The 17,567-nt window shown below is 37.6% G+C and overlaps 1 protein-coding gene across 5 annotated transcripts in view; it reads right to left on the reverse strand.

Annotated features, from left to right (window-relative positions):
- STAG1 (STAG1 cohesin complex component) overlaps positions 1 to 17,567 on the reverse strand; it is a 311,613-nt gene that overhangs the window by 138,557 nt on the left and 155,489 nt on the right. For all 5 annotated transcript variants that reach the window (XM_084752355.1, XM_084752352.1, XM_084752353.1 and 2 more), the window contains 2 exons: positions 16,196 to 16,400; positions 3,776 to 3,927 (listed from right to left, as the gene is read on the reverse strand). In XM_084752355.1, coding sequence (XP_084608481.1) covers positions 3,776 to 3,927; positions 16,196 to 16,400 — 357 coding nt within the window. The remainder of the gene's footprint in view (positions 1 to 3,775; positions 3,928 to 16,195; positions 16,401 to 17,567) is intronic.

Here is a 17,567-nt window from a genome sequence, read left to right on the forward strand (position 1 = left end):
TGATGGGTGAAAAGCTTTGAAAGCTAACACTGTGCCTCCTGTGCCTTCGTGCTTCCTGGGCAGTACTAGGAAAAAGCAATGGATTCTACCAACCTTAGACTGAAACCTGAAAACTCCAGAGGTAAAACTACTCTTTCTACTTTTTAAGTTATTTCTCTGAAATACATAACAATACAAAAAGTCCTAATAGAAAACTAGTACCAGAAGAGAAGGGTCATTTTTATCACTGCTTGACCATGAACTTGGAAAAGTTTAGAGATGTGGTTCAGTAAAGCCCTAGCATGCCGTAAACAGAGAATGAAGTCAAATTCTGGTGCGACATTTGAGAATGCCAAAATATAACTAAAACGTAGGGCAGGGGCACAGCACCAATGCTCACTGAGTTTCAGAATAGAGTAAGCAATATCCAGGAAACTGCACCAAGAGAGCATTCATTCCTAAGTATATTATAGCAAAGAATTTGTCAGCACTTTATACACGGAGACTTTGTGATAGGAGTTGTATAAAAGTGTCAGACTAATCTGGAGAGGAATGGCCACTCAGGTGTGTCGTTATTGCTGAATTCTTTTAGCTACATTTACATGAGAAACAGGAACAAAATCCAGAGCAGAAAGACTTGAAAAGCTTGGCTGCATGCTCCTGGTTTCATAATGCTTGCCACAAGCCCAATACAGTGGATCTGGCTTTCCTTGGAGTAAACTCCAAAACTCTGAATCTAAACAAATCTAATGTTTCTCTGTAGTGCTTTTAACAAGATGAAAAGTCTGAAACCCACACTGCTCAAACTATTAGACAACAGATTTCCTTTAAGCAACCAGTGTCTTATAATCAATCGTTCTGCGACACTTATAGTATAGTATAACATAACTCCTAGATTCTTTAGCTGTTGGTCACAACCCCATGGAGGGCTGCATAACTGAATGTGAGGTCATGAAGAAGCTGGCAATAGCAAAAGGTTTATGAAAATTCCAAGATCAAAAATAATAATCAAATATGTAATAAATCCCAGTTGTTTCTGGCAGTTCTTGTCTGACAGTTATTCTGAATATAAAATATGCCCACATTTCAAAGCACATGTGTGTGTGTGGGAGGAGGTTTGAAAGAAAATGGCACTCGTAATAACAGGGGGTGACACTATTAGGAAGTGTGGCCTTGTTGGTGTAAAGTGTCACTGGGAGTGGTCTTTTGGATTTCAAAAGCTCAGGCAGGCTCAGTTTCCCTCTCTCTTGATGTTGCCTGCCAATCTAGATGAAGCCTTCCCAGATCCTTTTCCAGCACCACGTCTTTCCACACGCCGCCATAATAATAACTGACTAAACCTCTGACCCTGTAAACCAGCTCCAGTTAAAATTCTTTTAAAAGAACAGCCATGGTCATGATGCCTCTTCACAGCAACAGAAACCCCAACTAAGACAACATGCCACATAACACCAGTGAATCCTGTCTCAAACATCTTGGCAGTGTTTTTACTGTACATAAAATGACAGGTGCTTCTTACAGACACATAATGGCATAATTATGAAAAACAAACACTTTTAACAATTCCCTGGTATCATTTGTCAGCATATATCAAAATCATTTTACCTGTAAACTGTACATTAGAAAATTTAATTTTAAAAATTGACTTTTGACCTTCAGACTTGAGTCTCTTTAAAAAACTGTTTCACAAAAGCAGGCAACTGGTATACACCTTTAATCCCAGCACTTGGGAGGCAGTCAGACAAAATCTGAGGCCAGCGTCAACTACATATTCAGTTCAAGAAAAGCCAGGGCTATATAGAGAAACCCTGTCTTGAAAAAACAAACAAACAAACAAACAAACAACCTGTTTAGTGAATCTTGGTGTGAGATGAAAATAGAATTTCCTGTAGTTTGTGAAATGTTCCTAAATATATATCTGCTGTTTTGAAAATAACAAAGTCAAAATGCTGATCGACTCTAAGATGCTATGTTCTGCAGTATCAAGTAGTTAGCTTAGATTTATTTATATATATATGTATTTATCTATCTATCTATTGGTGTTTGTACATGTTTATATGTGTATGTGAAATATGTGTACAGATACGTGGCGGCCAGAGCTCCTTGTTATGCTGCATCCCCCAACCGCTTCTCTATCCTGTTTCTTTTTAGGCAGTGTCTTATTGAACCTGGAGTTTAGCTAGACTGGATACGCATCAAGCCCCAGGGATCATCCTGTCTGTAGCTCCTTGGCCTAGGATTATAGTACACTGTCGCTAAGGCCAGCTTTCTTATCTGGGTGCTGGGAATCTGAACTCAGGTCCACATGGTTGTGCAACAAGCACCATCCAACTAAACCAGTTCCATAGAACATACACTTAGTTTGTTGTGTAAAAATAAATAAGTATACATATCTGAATTCAACATTAATATATAATAAATTTACAGGCAAACATATTAATTCTTTTAATTTAAATTTCTTTTTGGTTTATTAATGGTACTGGGTGTTTAATTTGTGTGTCTATTTATATATAATCCAAGTACTATAAAATGTTCTAGGGTAAAAACTAGTCATGAATGAAAGGGATTTAAGATGCAAAGGTCCACACAATAATTTCATTATAAGTTTCTGCTTTCCATTGCTTGCTAAATCTCACTCATTATGCTTATACACATGTATTGCTTTATGAAAAAAATTTTAATTAAAAGACTGGTAATACAAACCACAAATATTACTTCAATAGGTTAAGAAAAAATCCATGTTTTCTAAAGGAGAGAGTTTGGGCTAAAGAGATAGCTCAGTGTTTAAGAGCACTGGGTGTTCTTCTGGAGAACCTGATTCAATGCCTTGCACCCACATGGTGGTTCACATTCATTTGTTAATCCAGTAGTTGGGAACCAATTCCCTCTTTTGGCCTTTTGAACACTGTACATAACGGTGCATAAACATTATGTGAAGGTAACACTCTTACTCATAAAATAAAAATAAGTAAATCTAAAAAAAAAAAAAGAAACAGTTAAGTTAAAAACACTTTTATCACATCTATAAAAATTAGGTTGTCAAACTTAAAGTAATAGCTAGATGTGTTCAGAGACAGAGTGACTACATATCACACATAAACTCTTGCACTGAGAAGGGAGAAGGGAAGAGAGAGCTACCAATCCTAAGAGGATTGCTTTATCAACTAAAGCACAGAATGAGGCTTTGCTGTACTCCAATGGGATTTTAGTAGCTAGTGTGCTTTGAGCCTGTAACATGGTTAACTGACTTGCCTAGTGTTCTGATAATCTTTTTCTAAAACAAGTTTGCATATGGATCCCTTAGTCCCTGGTGAATATTCTAGCTTTGTTTTAGAACTTTAAGATGAACTCATACAGCTGGGGTGCAGTGGCACACACCTATAAGCCCAGGAGCACTCTGGGAGGCAGAAGCAGGCAGGTCTGTCAGTTTGAGGCCAGCCTGCATTATAAATTAAGTTCAGGACAGTCAACGCAAGACAGAGAAACCCTGTCTTGAACACCCTCCCCCTCCAAAGTGAAACATTAAATAATTTGAAGCTTAATGTTAAAAACATAAGACAAGCACTCATTTTCTATTGTCCCATCCACACGCCTGAGGCTTATGTACCTCAGGGGAATCTCAAACTTGCTATGTAGCCACAGTTGGTCTTAAACTGATTCTCCTGCCTTAGTTTCCCAAGGACTAGGATTACAGTAAACCACCATAGCCAACTTTAAAAACGCACAAGGCCTAGCAGAAGCTGTTATATTTACTGAACATTTACAAACCATAAAAGATCAAATTACATAAGCTTACCTCTTTGCGTTTCTGAAGTAGTAACTCTAGCCTTTCATTGGCTCTCTTCCCAATCATCTTATTTCTCTCAGCTTCATATTGCCTCTGTGTATTGTCCTGATGAATACTGAGGTTCAAGGCAACATTCACCAGAGCAGTCATCAGCTTCATGGCTACAAGAAGGACGACAATTACAATATTCACTTATGAAACAAATTTTTCAGGTGTAAGATCAAAAGTTAAAGCAAGAGAAGAAGGAAAAACTTGTTTTATAATCTAGGCATCACTTAAAATAATAGAATGATGGCGGACAGAAATTCATCTTCGTAGTTGCAAAATAGCTTTCTCCACTATAGGAACAATAACATGGTTTGTTAAAAATTGTCCACTTAGCCAAGAAGCTAGCAGACGGCTCAGTGGTTAAGAGCACTGGCTGCACCTCTAGAGGACCCAGGTTTGATTCCTAGCACCTGCATAGCAGCTCCCAATTGTCTGTAACTCCAGTTCCATGGGACCTTGTGTCTTCTTCCGGCCTCTGTGGACACCAAGCACACTAACATATATGCTGGTGAACACTTATACACATACAATTATACAATAAAAATTTAAGAAGTTGTATTTAAGCTACCAGCACAAAAGAAATAACATGAATGCCCTGCCTACATCCACAAATTAACTAAGTCTAGCCTCTCTTTCTACCACTACATACATCTCTGTTACAAATGTTCCCTTTACACCTTTATTTAGGTGAATCAAAACTCCCACCACTGCTCACCTACGAGCGGTACAACTTCCAAACACAGAAAAATCACTTTCAAGGATACTATAAAACTAAAAATGAGAATGATTTTAAAGAATTTCTTAATTTCCCTCAAAATATACATGTAAACATCTACACAATGGTATATTTACCAGCCTCCACATACCCTTTTCATTACTGAAAAAAATTCTTTCTACATTTAAGCCAGCTACAGGTTAACAGTGATTGTTGTAGCCCTTAAACAAAAATGTAAAATAAAATACTGAAAACAAATTTAAGTTAATTACCATTTATAAACTCACTTAATAAAAATGGTTCCAAGATAAAATATTTTGTCTATTACTGAGTTTCAAACTATAAGCTAGTGATTATACAGCCATATGCAAATCACTATATATTTGACTATACTATGACATGTAATAAAGTGCTTTTCAAAACAATCTGTATAAGAAAGAATATGAAAAGGATAAAGAGTATCTAGGGCATTCAAGCTCCCCAAATGTAGGGTGATATCACTGGTTTATCAGCTTATTTGAGCACACAGACAAGCATCTATACTTGTAAAGCAAAATGAATGAACTCAGATACCAAAGTCTATTATTATATAATGACCATCTTCCTAGGCCAGTGAAGCAAGAAAATAATCAAAATATTAAAACAAACAAAAGCTACAAAATGAAAAATACATTTTCTCCAGGCATTACCAGATATAGAATAGTGATGGTTGTTCTTTATAGGAAAGCATGTCTCGAACCCATACAATTAATATTTAATCTAAAGAAGAACTGTCACTGACTGACTTCTAATTTTACTTGCCAAGTACAGCATTGGTCTCATTCTGTTTACTGAGCACACTGAAATGACTGATCCTGAACATAACTGTTACAGTTCTGAGACCGTTAATAATAGGATTCAGCTTTAAAAACATGATATTGGTTTCAAATACCCCGTTATGTCAAAGAGAATGTTTGTTCACCTTTTAAATGTTAAGTATTATTACAGAATAATAACACAGTTCTCTACAGTACTATTCAGAATGTCATAGTCAAACAAATTGTGACAATACAGGTTTATTGTTAAGTTTATTTTTAAAAAGTTGATGACTTCTTGTCCTTTTGACCAAAATTAAGCGTATTATTAAAAAGTAGAAACTGCTTTGGACATAATACAAATCTCAGTCATTTCAGTTCATGTCTGTTAAATGCCATAATAAAATTACAATTCATTTTATAAAATTTACTAGGAAGTGACAGAGATAACTTAGTTTTTACTAGACAGTTCAAGACATGCTTATGTGGTACTTCTTTGTTTATCTATGATACAATATATAGTGAGCAATGTTCTATGTACTAGGTACAAGCAAACAAAAGACAGAATAAAACTAAATAGCTATATCAGTGATTTTTACATTCTAATAAAGAAAAGACAAACAAAAAATATATGCTATGGTGGGGATGCTGCATGTCAGTGGCAGAGATATATGTGTTGACACTCACTGGAGATGTTCACATTTTCATCAAGTAGTGTCTAATGGTAACTGGGAGTGTGTCTTAAAGTAATCATGAGGCCTACTTTCTCTTGCTCCCTGGCTTTGTAGTCTCAGAGTTTAGGTGCGCCACATACTTCTTTCATAATGTGTTACCACTGGCTCAACACTACAGGACTAATCTATCCTAAACTAGAGCCTAAAAAGCAGCAATTCCAAATAAGCTTTACCCTTTACAATCTGATTATCTTGAGTATTTTGCTACAATGCTGGAACGCTTACTAACACATATAATTAATGCCAAGATCTCAAGAACTGTGCTGATACTGTATGCCCAATTATATGAGAAACCTTATGAATTAATTTGTAAAATTATCATAAAACAGGCTAGAGAGAGCCTAGAGTACTGTAAGTAAAGTTTGACAGGCAATTCTGGCACAGGTTCATAATAGACAGAATGCTGTTAAAAATGATCCAGAGGGTCCTAGAAACCTACAAGAAGAACATTATGACAGATGGATCTGGTCCCAGGGGTCCTGCTCAAACTATGGCACCAGCCAAGGACAATACGTGTAGTAAACTTCGAACCCCTACCCAGATCTAGGCGATGGACAGGACACTCTCCACCGTTGAGTGGAGAGTGGGGACTGACTTTCACACGAACTCTGGTGCCCCATTTTTGACCACATCCCCTGGATGGGAGGCCTGGTGGCACTCAGAGGAAGGATAGCAGGCTACCGAGAAGAGAATTGATACCCTATGAGCATATACAGGGGGAAGAAGTCCCCCTCAGTCACAGTCATAAGGGAGGGGAGTAGGGGGAAAATGGGAGGGAGGGAGGGAGGGAGGGAGGGAGGGAAGGAGGAAAAATGGGAGGATACAAGAGATGGGATAACAATTTAAATGTAATATGAATAAATTAATAAAATATTTTAAAAACATAACAAAAATGTGAACATTAAAGGTTATGTTGATAAGATTTCAGATGAAGATGCAGAATCTAGTGGGAACTGAATTATGGTTTGATCATGGAAGAATTTCACTGTGTTTTGCCCATGATCTGAGATTGTATGATGAGTGAAACTGATAGTGCAAAGGGCAGAGTATGTGGTTGAGAAATTTTCAAGGCACTTCAGCTTTCAGGCAGAAAAGTACAAGTGTTACTGGATAATTTTAGGAAAATAGATAGTGAAAATTAAGAGTCCAAATATAAGCAGAGAAGAAAATATTAGAAAAACCTGAAATGTGGCCAGGAAAAGATTGGGGAAAAAAAAGATGTTGCCAAAGATGGTGAAGTTATCAGTGGCAACAAGAAGCCATTGCCAGGACCACAACAATAAAAGCACATCAGAAAATCCCAGTACTCAGCAAGGGCATTAGGGCTCAGCAAGAAGAAATAAAAGTTATTATAAAAACACTCCAGGGAAAGAATCATTTGGAAAAGAAATAGCTCTGGTGTTTCCAGCTTTAGGACAGGTCTAGAAAACTGTTCCCTGGGGAGTAAATTTCCTTTGTTCAGTTCACAAGTGCTGGGTAAACCCATGGTTCAGGTAGGCCAGGAAACAGCAAAAGACAGTGTGCATGTAAAGTGATTGTGGGCATATCAAAGACCACAATTATGAGATCATAAAGATTTCCACTGAAATTTCAGAGAAAAGCCTGGCAAGTTAGACAGCAATGTTGCAAGGTCCAAGTCTCTACAAGGAGCCCCGACAAGAGAGAAATATGAAGATGTTTGTTTACAATGAAGGAGACTCTTTACTTGAGAACCCAGAAGCTAAAACAAACAAGCAACACTTGCAGAGTGAAGCTGCAGGCAATGTACACAAGCAGTGCAAAAGAGCGTTAGGTGAGCTCCAGCTTACAGCCTGTCCAAAGCCTTCAGAACATGCACTCTGCTAGAGTCTACTCTGGAACTAGACATGGAGCTCTAGAATGCAATCTATGCCTTCTTTGGTTTCAGTTTTTCTTTGGTCTGATACCTCATTTCTATTCCCCTATTTCTCTCTTTGTAAATGGGGATGTATACTCTTAAGCATTATATATCAGAAGAATCTAACCTTTTCTTTTAGTTTTTTCATTTAAAGTATTTCCTCCAAATCTAACCTGACTACTGAATATCAAAGGGCAAAGGATGCTGCGTTGACCAAAAGAATACTAAGGCCACACAAGCATCAACAACAACACGACTCAGTGGTTACAGGCCAACATGGACACAGCTGAGAAACAGAACTATGTCTGGAAATGGGACAACTTGGACTTTTATGTCATGGATGTTGATCACACTTTTAATTACACAAAGACTATATACAAGTAAAAGCTTATGGTGAACTTCTAAATTACAAATGGGAAATATTTAAGTAATCCCTGTTATATTGTAAAATTCCAGGGGAAATGATTTTCATCTTCAATGAACCCACAAAATAAACTGCAAATATATTACTACATAAACACAGCAGGATGATGAGCAGAGAGCATTCATAACGAGTCAAAGGTTAAAAAAGCATATAGCAACTCTAGCTAGAATAAGAAAAGGCATTTTGCTCTGAGGATGCAGAAACATTCAGTCATTAGATTTCAGTTCATTAGAATGTAGAGAGAGACAAACTATGCTCCCATAATGTCCATTTGACATAGCTATTTAAAACACAAACCACAGTACTTTGTAAAAACTATTCTGAAATGTGAATCTTGTTTATTAAAGTGGGTGTAGTGGGGTGGTATGCTTAAATAAAGATAATTAAGAGAGGTATAATATTTAACTGTTAAAACTGTTTCAACTTAATTAAAATCCTTCCAAAAAGAGTGTTTATCAACAATAGAGAAAGAACACATGTAACTGTGAGACTATTAGAAGTGAAGAACAGTAAAGTGTTGATAACTTTTATATAAATGTAGTGATAATATGTGTTGAAATGTAACACTTAAGACATAAAGATTGACAATAAAGACATTTTAATTCATAACAAAAGTGTTAGATATTTGGAAAACAGACTAAAACTACCACTGATAGTATAATACAGATAACATGATGCTACTGAATTCATTATATCTATACCCTAAGAATAACTAACCTGATTGTAATTCTTCTCAGTTAAGACATAAGCAAGGTCACAGATCATTTTAATTCAAAGCTTGATAATCATATATAGCTGTAACTATCAATGCACATTAGTCTTTGAAGCAGAAGATTAAATGCCCATCTTATCCAGTGCCAAGATTTGTCTTGCAAATGAATAAAAATGATTATCTTCTACTCTATGCCTCTCATATATAGCATCAAAATGGATAACTACTGTCCAACAAGGATTTGCAGAAAGCCCTTTGTTCAAAGGAGGTGGCCATATAGCTGAAATTTTTACAACTGAGCTTTGGAAGAAATGAGTGTGCAGTGTACACAAATTGTAATTGCATATATTTTATTGGGGAATCACTGAATAAAGATTCTATCCATTAGAACTTGGAATAAAAAAGACCACATTCTATTTTTTCAGTACTTAATACCTTTCTATAATTTAGATGTAACTAACAGAAGGCAATTCTAGGTAGGTAGCTAACTGCAGATCTTCATCTAGTTGTTCTCCTCAAATCTAATTCCCACATCTCGTTCCCAGCTCTGTAGCACAGCACCAGATGCAGCTTCCCTCACCCCACCCTGCTCCCATCTCCAGGGCATCGCACACATCCTCCCCCCTAACTGCCCCTGCCCCCACTCACTGCTGTATCCTAGCCATCCCCCAACTCCACAGTAGGCACTCCCTGGGAACTTTCAGGCCACACCAGTCAGAGAAGCAAGTAGTTTAACGGCAACTCTTCATCTCTCCTTTCCCTTCTCCAAATCCAATGGAGTCTTATCCTTAGCTTTATAGCAGACTACCTGTTGTGGACTCTTCTCACTCTGTCCCCATCCCCAGGAGACTGAACACGCTGGTGGAACATCCTACTTGCTTCCCTTATGTGGACCCTCACAGCCTGCACCCCCTTTATGCCATCCCCATTCACAATTGTCACTTCCCAATACCAAGAAAGATATTTTACCTAGTGCTTACACCTATCGGAACCCCTGAAATTTCCTAAGAGGCAGCACAGCCACCACATTCTCCTAAGAACCAGAGAGGGAAACAGAAACAAATAAAACAGAAAATACCCGCTCAATCAAAATCAAGATCAGTTATCAGCACCTAGAATTATAGTTTTCCCAAACCTAGATGCCTAGATGCCAGAGAAAAACACAGTAGCAGCCAAGACAGTACATCTACACTAGAGCCCAACAGCCCTTTGAGTACTGCAATATACCTGAAGCACAACAAAAAAAGCTAAAATAAGATACTCTTTACGAATGAGGTCTTTAAAGATGAAATGAATAAATCTCTTAAATATATGAAAACACTAACAGTGAAAAGAAATGAATAAAGCAGTTCAAGAACTGAAAGTGGAAACAAAATAATTAATTAAATAAATAAATAAAACCCAAACTGAGGAAAATCTAGAAATGAAAAATTTAGGAACTTGAGCAGGAACCTCAAAAGCAAGCCTCACCAACGGAATACAGGAGATGGGTGAGAAAATCTCAGACACTGAAGGCATCATACAGGAAATGAGTACCTTGGTCAAATAAAATGTTAAGTCTAAAAAACCCTATGACAAAACATCCAGGAAACCTAGCAAACTATGAAAAGACCAAATCTAAGAAAAACAAGAATAGAGGAAGAAGTAGCAGCCCAGGTCAAAGGCACATAAAATATTTTCAACAAAATTAAGAAGAAAATTTCTCTAACCTAAAGAAGATTTCAACCAAGGTAAAAGAAACATACAGAACACCAAATAGACTGGAGCAGAAAAGAAAGTCCCCTTGACATATAATGATCAAACACTAAACATACAGAACAAAAGAAGAACACTAAAGGACAAACATATAAAGGCAGACCTATTAGGAAAACCACCTGACTTTTCCAAGGAGACTCTTAAGAACAGAAGAGCCTGGGCAGATGGTCTCTAGAATCTGCGGTCACCAACACGAGAAAAGAATACTATATCCAGCAAAACTTTCAATCACATTCATGAAGAAAATAAAACATTCTGTGACAAAAACAGCTCACAGAAGGCACTAGAAGGAAAATTCCAACCTAGAGGTTAGTCATATATCAGAACAAAATAACAGGAAGCAACAAACACTACTCATTGATACCTCTCAATATAAAAGTCTCAATACCTCAATAAAAAGACACAAACAATGATATGAAAACAGGATCTATCCATCTGCTGCACACAAGAAACACACCTTAACATCAAGGATAGTCATCACCTCAGGGTAAAAGAATGGAAAAGAAAAAAGATTAGAAGCAAATAACCAAAGAAGCAAGCTAGTACAGCCACTTTAGTTTGTAACAAAATAGACCTCAAACCAAATTAATCAGAAGAGATAGGGAAGGATACTACATACTCATCAAAGGAAAAAAATCCCTTGATTTTGACTGAAATTCTTAAGATATGTAAACCAAATTACAATAGCACCCAACCTCATAAAGAAAACACTACTACAGAGAATCACATATTGATTCTCACATAATTATAGTGAGAGAATTCAATAACTCACCAATAGACAGGTCATGCAGGAAAAAAAAAACCAACAACAACAAAAAACTAAACAGAGAAATGATGGAGTTAGCTGATGTTATAAACCAAATGGCCTTAACAGATATTTAGAGACCATTTCGCCCAAACACAAAAGAATGTACCTTCTTTTCAGTACCTATGGAACTAGCTCCAAAATTGACCACATACAAGGACATAAAGCAAGTATGAACACATACAAAACAGTTAAAATAAAACCTTACATCCTGTCAGTCCATCATGGATTAAAAATGGATATCAACAACAGAAAGCTTATAAAATTATGAAACTAAACAATTCACAATGGAATGAAAAATGCACCAAGAAGGAATTAAATACTTCTTAGAATTGAATAAATAGGAATACATATCATATCAAAACTAATAGTACACAATGAAGGTGGCCCTAAGAGGCAAATTCATAGCACTAACTACCTACATAAAAAACTGAGTAGATCTCATACTAGTAACTTAACAGCACACCTGAAAGCTCTAGAACAAAAAGAAAAAAAAATTTTCACCCAAAAGGAACAGATGGCGAGAAATAATCAACTCAGGGCAAAAATAAATATGATAGAAACAAACAAACAAACCAATAAATTATTGAAACAGTGAAACAAAGAGTTGATTCCTTGAGAAAAATCAGTAAGATCAAGAAACCCTTATTCAAATTAACTAAGAGGCATCGAGACAATATCCAAAGTAACAAAATTTAGAGATGAAAAGGGGGACATACCAACGGAGACTGAGGAAATCCAGAGAATCATAAGGATGTACTTTAAAAACCTGTACTCCACCAAACTGGAAAATCTAAAATAAATGGATAATTTTTTCTCAATAGACACCATTTACAAAAGTTAAATCAAGATCAAACAAGCATTTTAAACAGACCAATAACACCTAGTGAAATAGAAGTCATTAAAAGTCTCCCATGCAAAAACACTCAGGGCTAGATGGTTTTAGCACAAAATCCTACTAGATTTTCTATAAGAGTTAATGCTAATCTCCTCAAATTATTCTACAAAACAGAAACAGAATGAACACTGTTCAGTTTGTTTTATGAGGCTAAAGGTGCCTTGATAACCAAACTACATAAGGACCCAACAAAGAAAAAGAATTAGAGATCAATTTGCTTTTTGAACATAGACTCCAGAAAACATCTCAATAAAATACATGCAAAGAGAATCCAAGAACACATCATAAAAGGTCATCCACCATGGTAAGTAGGCTCCATCCTAGAGATGGATAGATGAAGGTGACAAGGTTTTAAGTCAACATAATAAAGGCAGGGTACAGCAAGCTCATGGCAAATATCAACTTAAATGGAGAGAAACGCAAAGCAATAGCACTAAAATCAGGTACAAGACAATATTCTCCATTCTCTTCATACTTATTCAGTACAGTACTTGAACTCTTGGACAAAGCAATAAAACAACAAAAGCAGTTAAAGGAGATACAAATTAGAATAGAAGAAGTCAAAGTATCTTTATCTGCAGATAGTATGATAGTATCCAAGAGTGACCCTTAAAAAATCCCATAAAGGAGCTCCTACAGTTGACAAACACATTCAACAAAGCAGCTGGATACAAAATTAACTCCCCAAACCTGAGAGCCCTCCTACACAAAAATGACAAATGGACTGAGAAAGAAATCAGGGAAACAACACCTTTCACAAGATCCTCAAATAATATAAAACACCTTGGGTTAACTCTAAGCAAGCAAGTGAAAGACTTGATAAAAACTTTAAGACACTGAAGAAAGAAAAAAGAAGGAGGAGGAGAAGGAGGAGGACGTATTAGAAGATGAAAAGACCTCCCATGCTCGTGGATTAGTAGGATTAGTATAGTAAAAATAGCCATCCTACCAAAACTAATCTAAATCTAATCAATGCAAATCAAAGTTCCAAGACAATTCTTCACAGAACTTGAAAGGACAATTTAAAGTTTTCTGTGAACACAAATACACAAAGCAAAGCAAACAAACAAACAAAACACCAGGATAGTTGAAACAATACCGAATAATACAAGAACTGCTTAGAAGTAATTAAAATATAAGTTACAGATCTAAGTAGAGAATTCTCAATAGAGGAAACTCAACTGGCTGAGAAACATTCGGAGAAATGTTCAACATCTCTAGTCATCAGGGAAATGCAAATCAAAACTATTTTGCGATTTCGTCTTAACCCCATCAAAACGGCTAAGATTAGCCATCACAGCTCACGCTGTTATGATGTGGATTAAGGGCAACACTCCTCCATTGGTGGTGGGACTGAACAGTGTACACGCACTATGAAAGTCAGTGTGTACTTCCTCAGAAAGATGGGAGTCGATCTGACTGAAGATCCAGCTATCCCACTCTTGGGCACATACCCATATGCTTCAACCTACCAGGAAGACACTTGCTGAACCGTGTTCATTGCTGCTTTACTCATAATAGCCAGAACTGGAAACAACCAAGATGTTCATCAACAGATAAAAGGAAAAAGGTGAAGTACATTTACACAATTCTCAGGTAAATGGATGGAACAAGAAAAAAAAAAATCATCCCGAGTGAAGTAAATGAGCATCAAAAATACAAGTATGTATTTATTTGCTTTTATGCGCATTCTAGCTGTTAAGTCGATGATAACCACACTACAATCCATAGAGCCAGACAGGTGAGGTATAAAGGATGGGAGGAAGAAGACACAACAGATAAGTCCCTCTACCAAAAGTAAACAGAATATACAGTTATGCATGGATGGAAAGGATCAAGTGAATAAAGAGAGAGAAACAAGGGAAAGAGCTCCTGGAGAGAGGAAAAATTAAGGGCCATTTGAAAGGTAATATGAAAAGTTACTACAGTAAACACTTTCTAAAATATAGACATGTATGAAGAAGATCTAAATCAAATACATAACAAGGAAGACAGAGCTCCCAATTAGACATCTCTTGTCACCAAATAAAGCTTCCAATACCAGGATTTGGTTACATCTAATTGAATTGTTAGCCAAAGAGGTACTGTGGGAGCCTCCAAACAACCCAGGTTGTTGCCAAGACCGTAAGTTGTTCTCCACAAACTAATGGCAAGACTTCCCTAACGACACTATCTACCCAACTTAGTAACCAAGGAGAGCTCAGGCTGGTGCCTACATAAAGCCTTCATCCCTATGTGCTAGTGTCTTTGATACAGGCAGTTACTCTGAATGCCAACCCAGTCACAAACTCTTTTGATCTACAAATGGTGTCCTGTCTGGAAGATATGCTAGTGCAACGGTGTCGCAAAGCTAGTCAAAGAAACGAACCAATATTTGATTTTATTGAAGACCCACTCCACAAGGTGAAACCTGTACCCACTGCTTTTGGGGCGACCTCAGACATGAAAGCCCAGAGCAAAAACAAACACTGTTTGTATTGTAATTTTAATACAGCCACATGGATGCTCTGGCAATAGGTCACATCCAAAGATGGTATGATCCATCTGGAACGCAGCCACACCCTTAGTATACACTTTTAATCCCACTGGCTGGAATAAACAATGACATCTAGTTGAGGGGAAGACAAAGTGATGAATCATTTGACAGAATGAGTCAGAGACAGGATACCCCCAACTCTCAGAACAGCACAGGAAAAAGAGGCAATGTAAGGAGCTCAGGAAAAGGCAGTTCAGGGAAACTGAGGTCAGTCAATGGGGAGTGAGTCAGTTGAGAGGCAGTGGAGTGGCAGTTCAGATCAGGGAGTCAGTTCATCTGAGTTTGGCGGCATGAAGTCCAGTGAGTGCAGCACAATGGGGTTGTTTGCTCGTGAATTCATGCAGAGGCAGTTGACAAGACAAGAGAGTGAGGAGGAGCCAGAAGATTAGGACAGAATGGTAGAGTTAGTTTGAGGCCAAGCAGAGCAATTCAGTCAGAGTCTGAGGGAAGCCAGGCTTAGTCAGCTTGGATAGGAGTTTGAGCCAGAACAGCTGGTTTGAACAAGCCATCCAGACTTCAGAACAAGCTAGCATGGGTGAGCTTACTGAGCAGTAAGCCTCTAGGACTGCCATTACATCTCCAGAATTAGATATTTTTACAACTGCTCTAAAAATTTACGTAACAATAAAATTACTAATGACATTCTGCTATACTAATAGATCAGTGTCTTGCTCAGCCATCATCAGAGAAGTTTCCTGTTGCACCAGATGGGAGCAAATACAGAGACCCACAGCCACCACTATGCAGAGAGTGAGAGACTGCAAGATAGTTTTATGTCATGTTGGCCTAAGCTAAAGTCATCTGAGAAGAGACAACCTCAATTAAGACCAGGCTGTAGGAAACCAGATAGGGCACTTTCTTAATTAGTGATTGATGGGGGAAGGCCCCACTCCTTTAATCCCAGCAAACAGCTATTTTCAATTTTTATTCTTGAGGCTGTCAAATACCAAGTAGGAAAACTAACATGTATCATATTTTATTAAATAAAAACACCATGCAGTTAAATTCCAAGAAGAAGATATATTTTATTAAAGCAACAACTAATTTAACCTTAGAACAGAGGAAAATTTGGTTAAAATAAAACAAAATTTAGTATAATCAATGAAAAACAAAGAAGATGTTGATTACTTACCAGCAAGTGTACTTGTATGCCTAAAAGCTCTGACCTGGGAGTCAGATAAACCGGTCAAAAGGGAAATTACGGTGTCCATCATATATTCATCATAAATTATGCTATACTGACACTGCCGAATCAGGACTCCAATAAATTCGCAAAAATTGGAACGGAATTTTTTCCACTGAGGACCAGGCATGGTAAGAGGGTAGTCACCACTGTCCTAGAATGTGTAAAAAGAACTTATTAAGTATCACAAGATAGTAGTCAGATCAGATTTTTATTCACACATATATAAAATTCTTTTCTTTCTAAATACACATAGACTAAAATATAAGCTGTCTTTTGAGGGTACACTAACAGTGTTAATGTTTTTGCTTTAAACATCCACAAATAAATGCTAAAGTGCTCAAAACAATCATATTAAAATCAGTGTTTACTTCATTATTCTAAAATTCTTTATAAGAAATAACAGTTCCAATTTATGTATTTACATATAAAAATAATTTGAAGTAGAACAAAGAAATTGTAAATTTTAGACTAAAAGGGATTTTACTATTGAATATAAATGAAGTAGGAGCACCAGGGGTAGGACCAGAAGAAAGAATGGCAATCAGTTGTGAGGGGATCTCTGGTACAGGGGAGGCTCCCAGGAGTCTATGGGGGTGACCGTAGCTGAGACTCCTAGCACCAGGAGTTAAGAAGCCTGAAGTGGTCACCTCCTGTAGCCAGGTGGGACTTCCAGTGGAAGGATTGGGACACCACCCATAGAGCCTTAGACTCAAAATTTCTCTTGCCTCCAAGAAGTGTAGGGGTAAAGTTGGAGCAGAGATTGAGGGACTGGAAAACCAATGGCTGGCCAAACTTGAGACCCACCCCATGAGAAAGAACCAACCCTTGTCACTATTAACGATACTCTGCTATGCTTGCAGACAGGAGCCTAACATAACTGTCTTCAGAGAGGCTCCATCCAGCAGCTGATGGAAACAGATTCAGAGACGCACACACAAACAGTAGGCTGAGTTTGGGGAGTCTTGTGAAAAATGGAAGGAAGGACAGAGGATTCAAGGATCACAAGAAGATCTACTGAGCCAACTAACCTAGGCCCATGGGGGCTCAGAGCCTGAACTACCAACCAAAGAACATGCAAGGACTGGACCTCGACTCCCAACACATATGTAGCAGATGTGCACCACGGTCAACATGTGGGTTCCCTAACAATGGGAGTAGAAGCTGTCTCTGACTTTGTTACCTGCCACTAGATCCCTGCCCCTAGCTGGGCTGCCTTGACAGGCCCCTGTGGGGGAGGAGGAGCATAGTCCTATGGTGACTTGAGATGCTTAGTGGATTGATAAGCATTGGAAGCCTCCCCTTCTCTGAGAAAAGAGAG

This window comes from Acomys minous (genome assembly GCF_964271855.1).
Source record: "Acomys minous genome assembly, chromosome: 13".
Lineage (NCBI taxonomy): Eukaryota > Metazoa > Chordata > Mammalia > Rodentia > Muridae > Acomys > Acomys minous.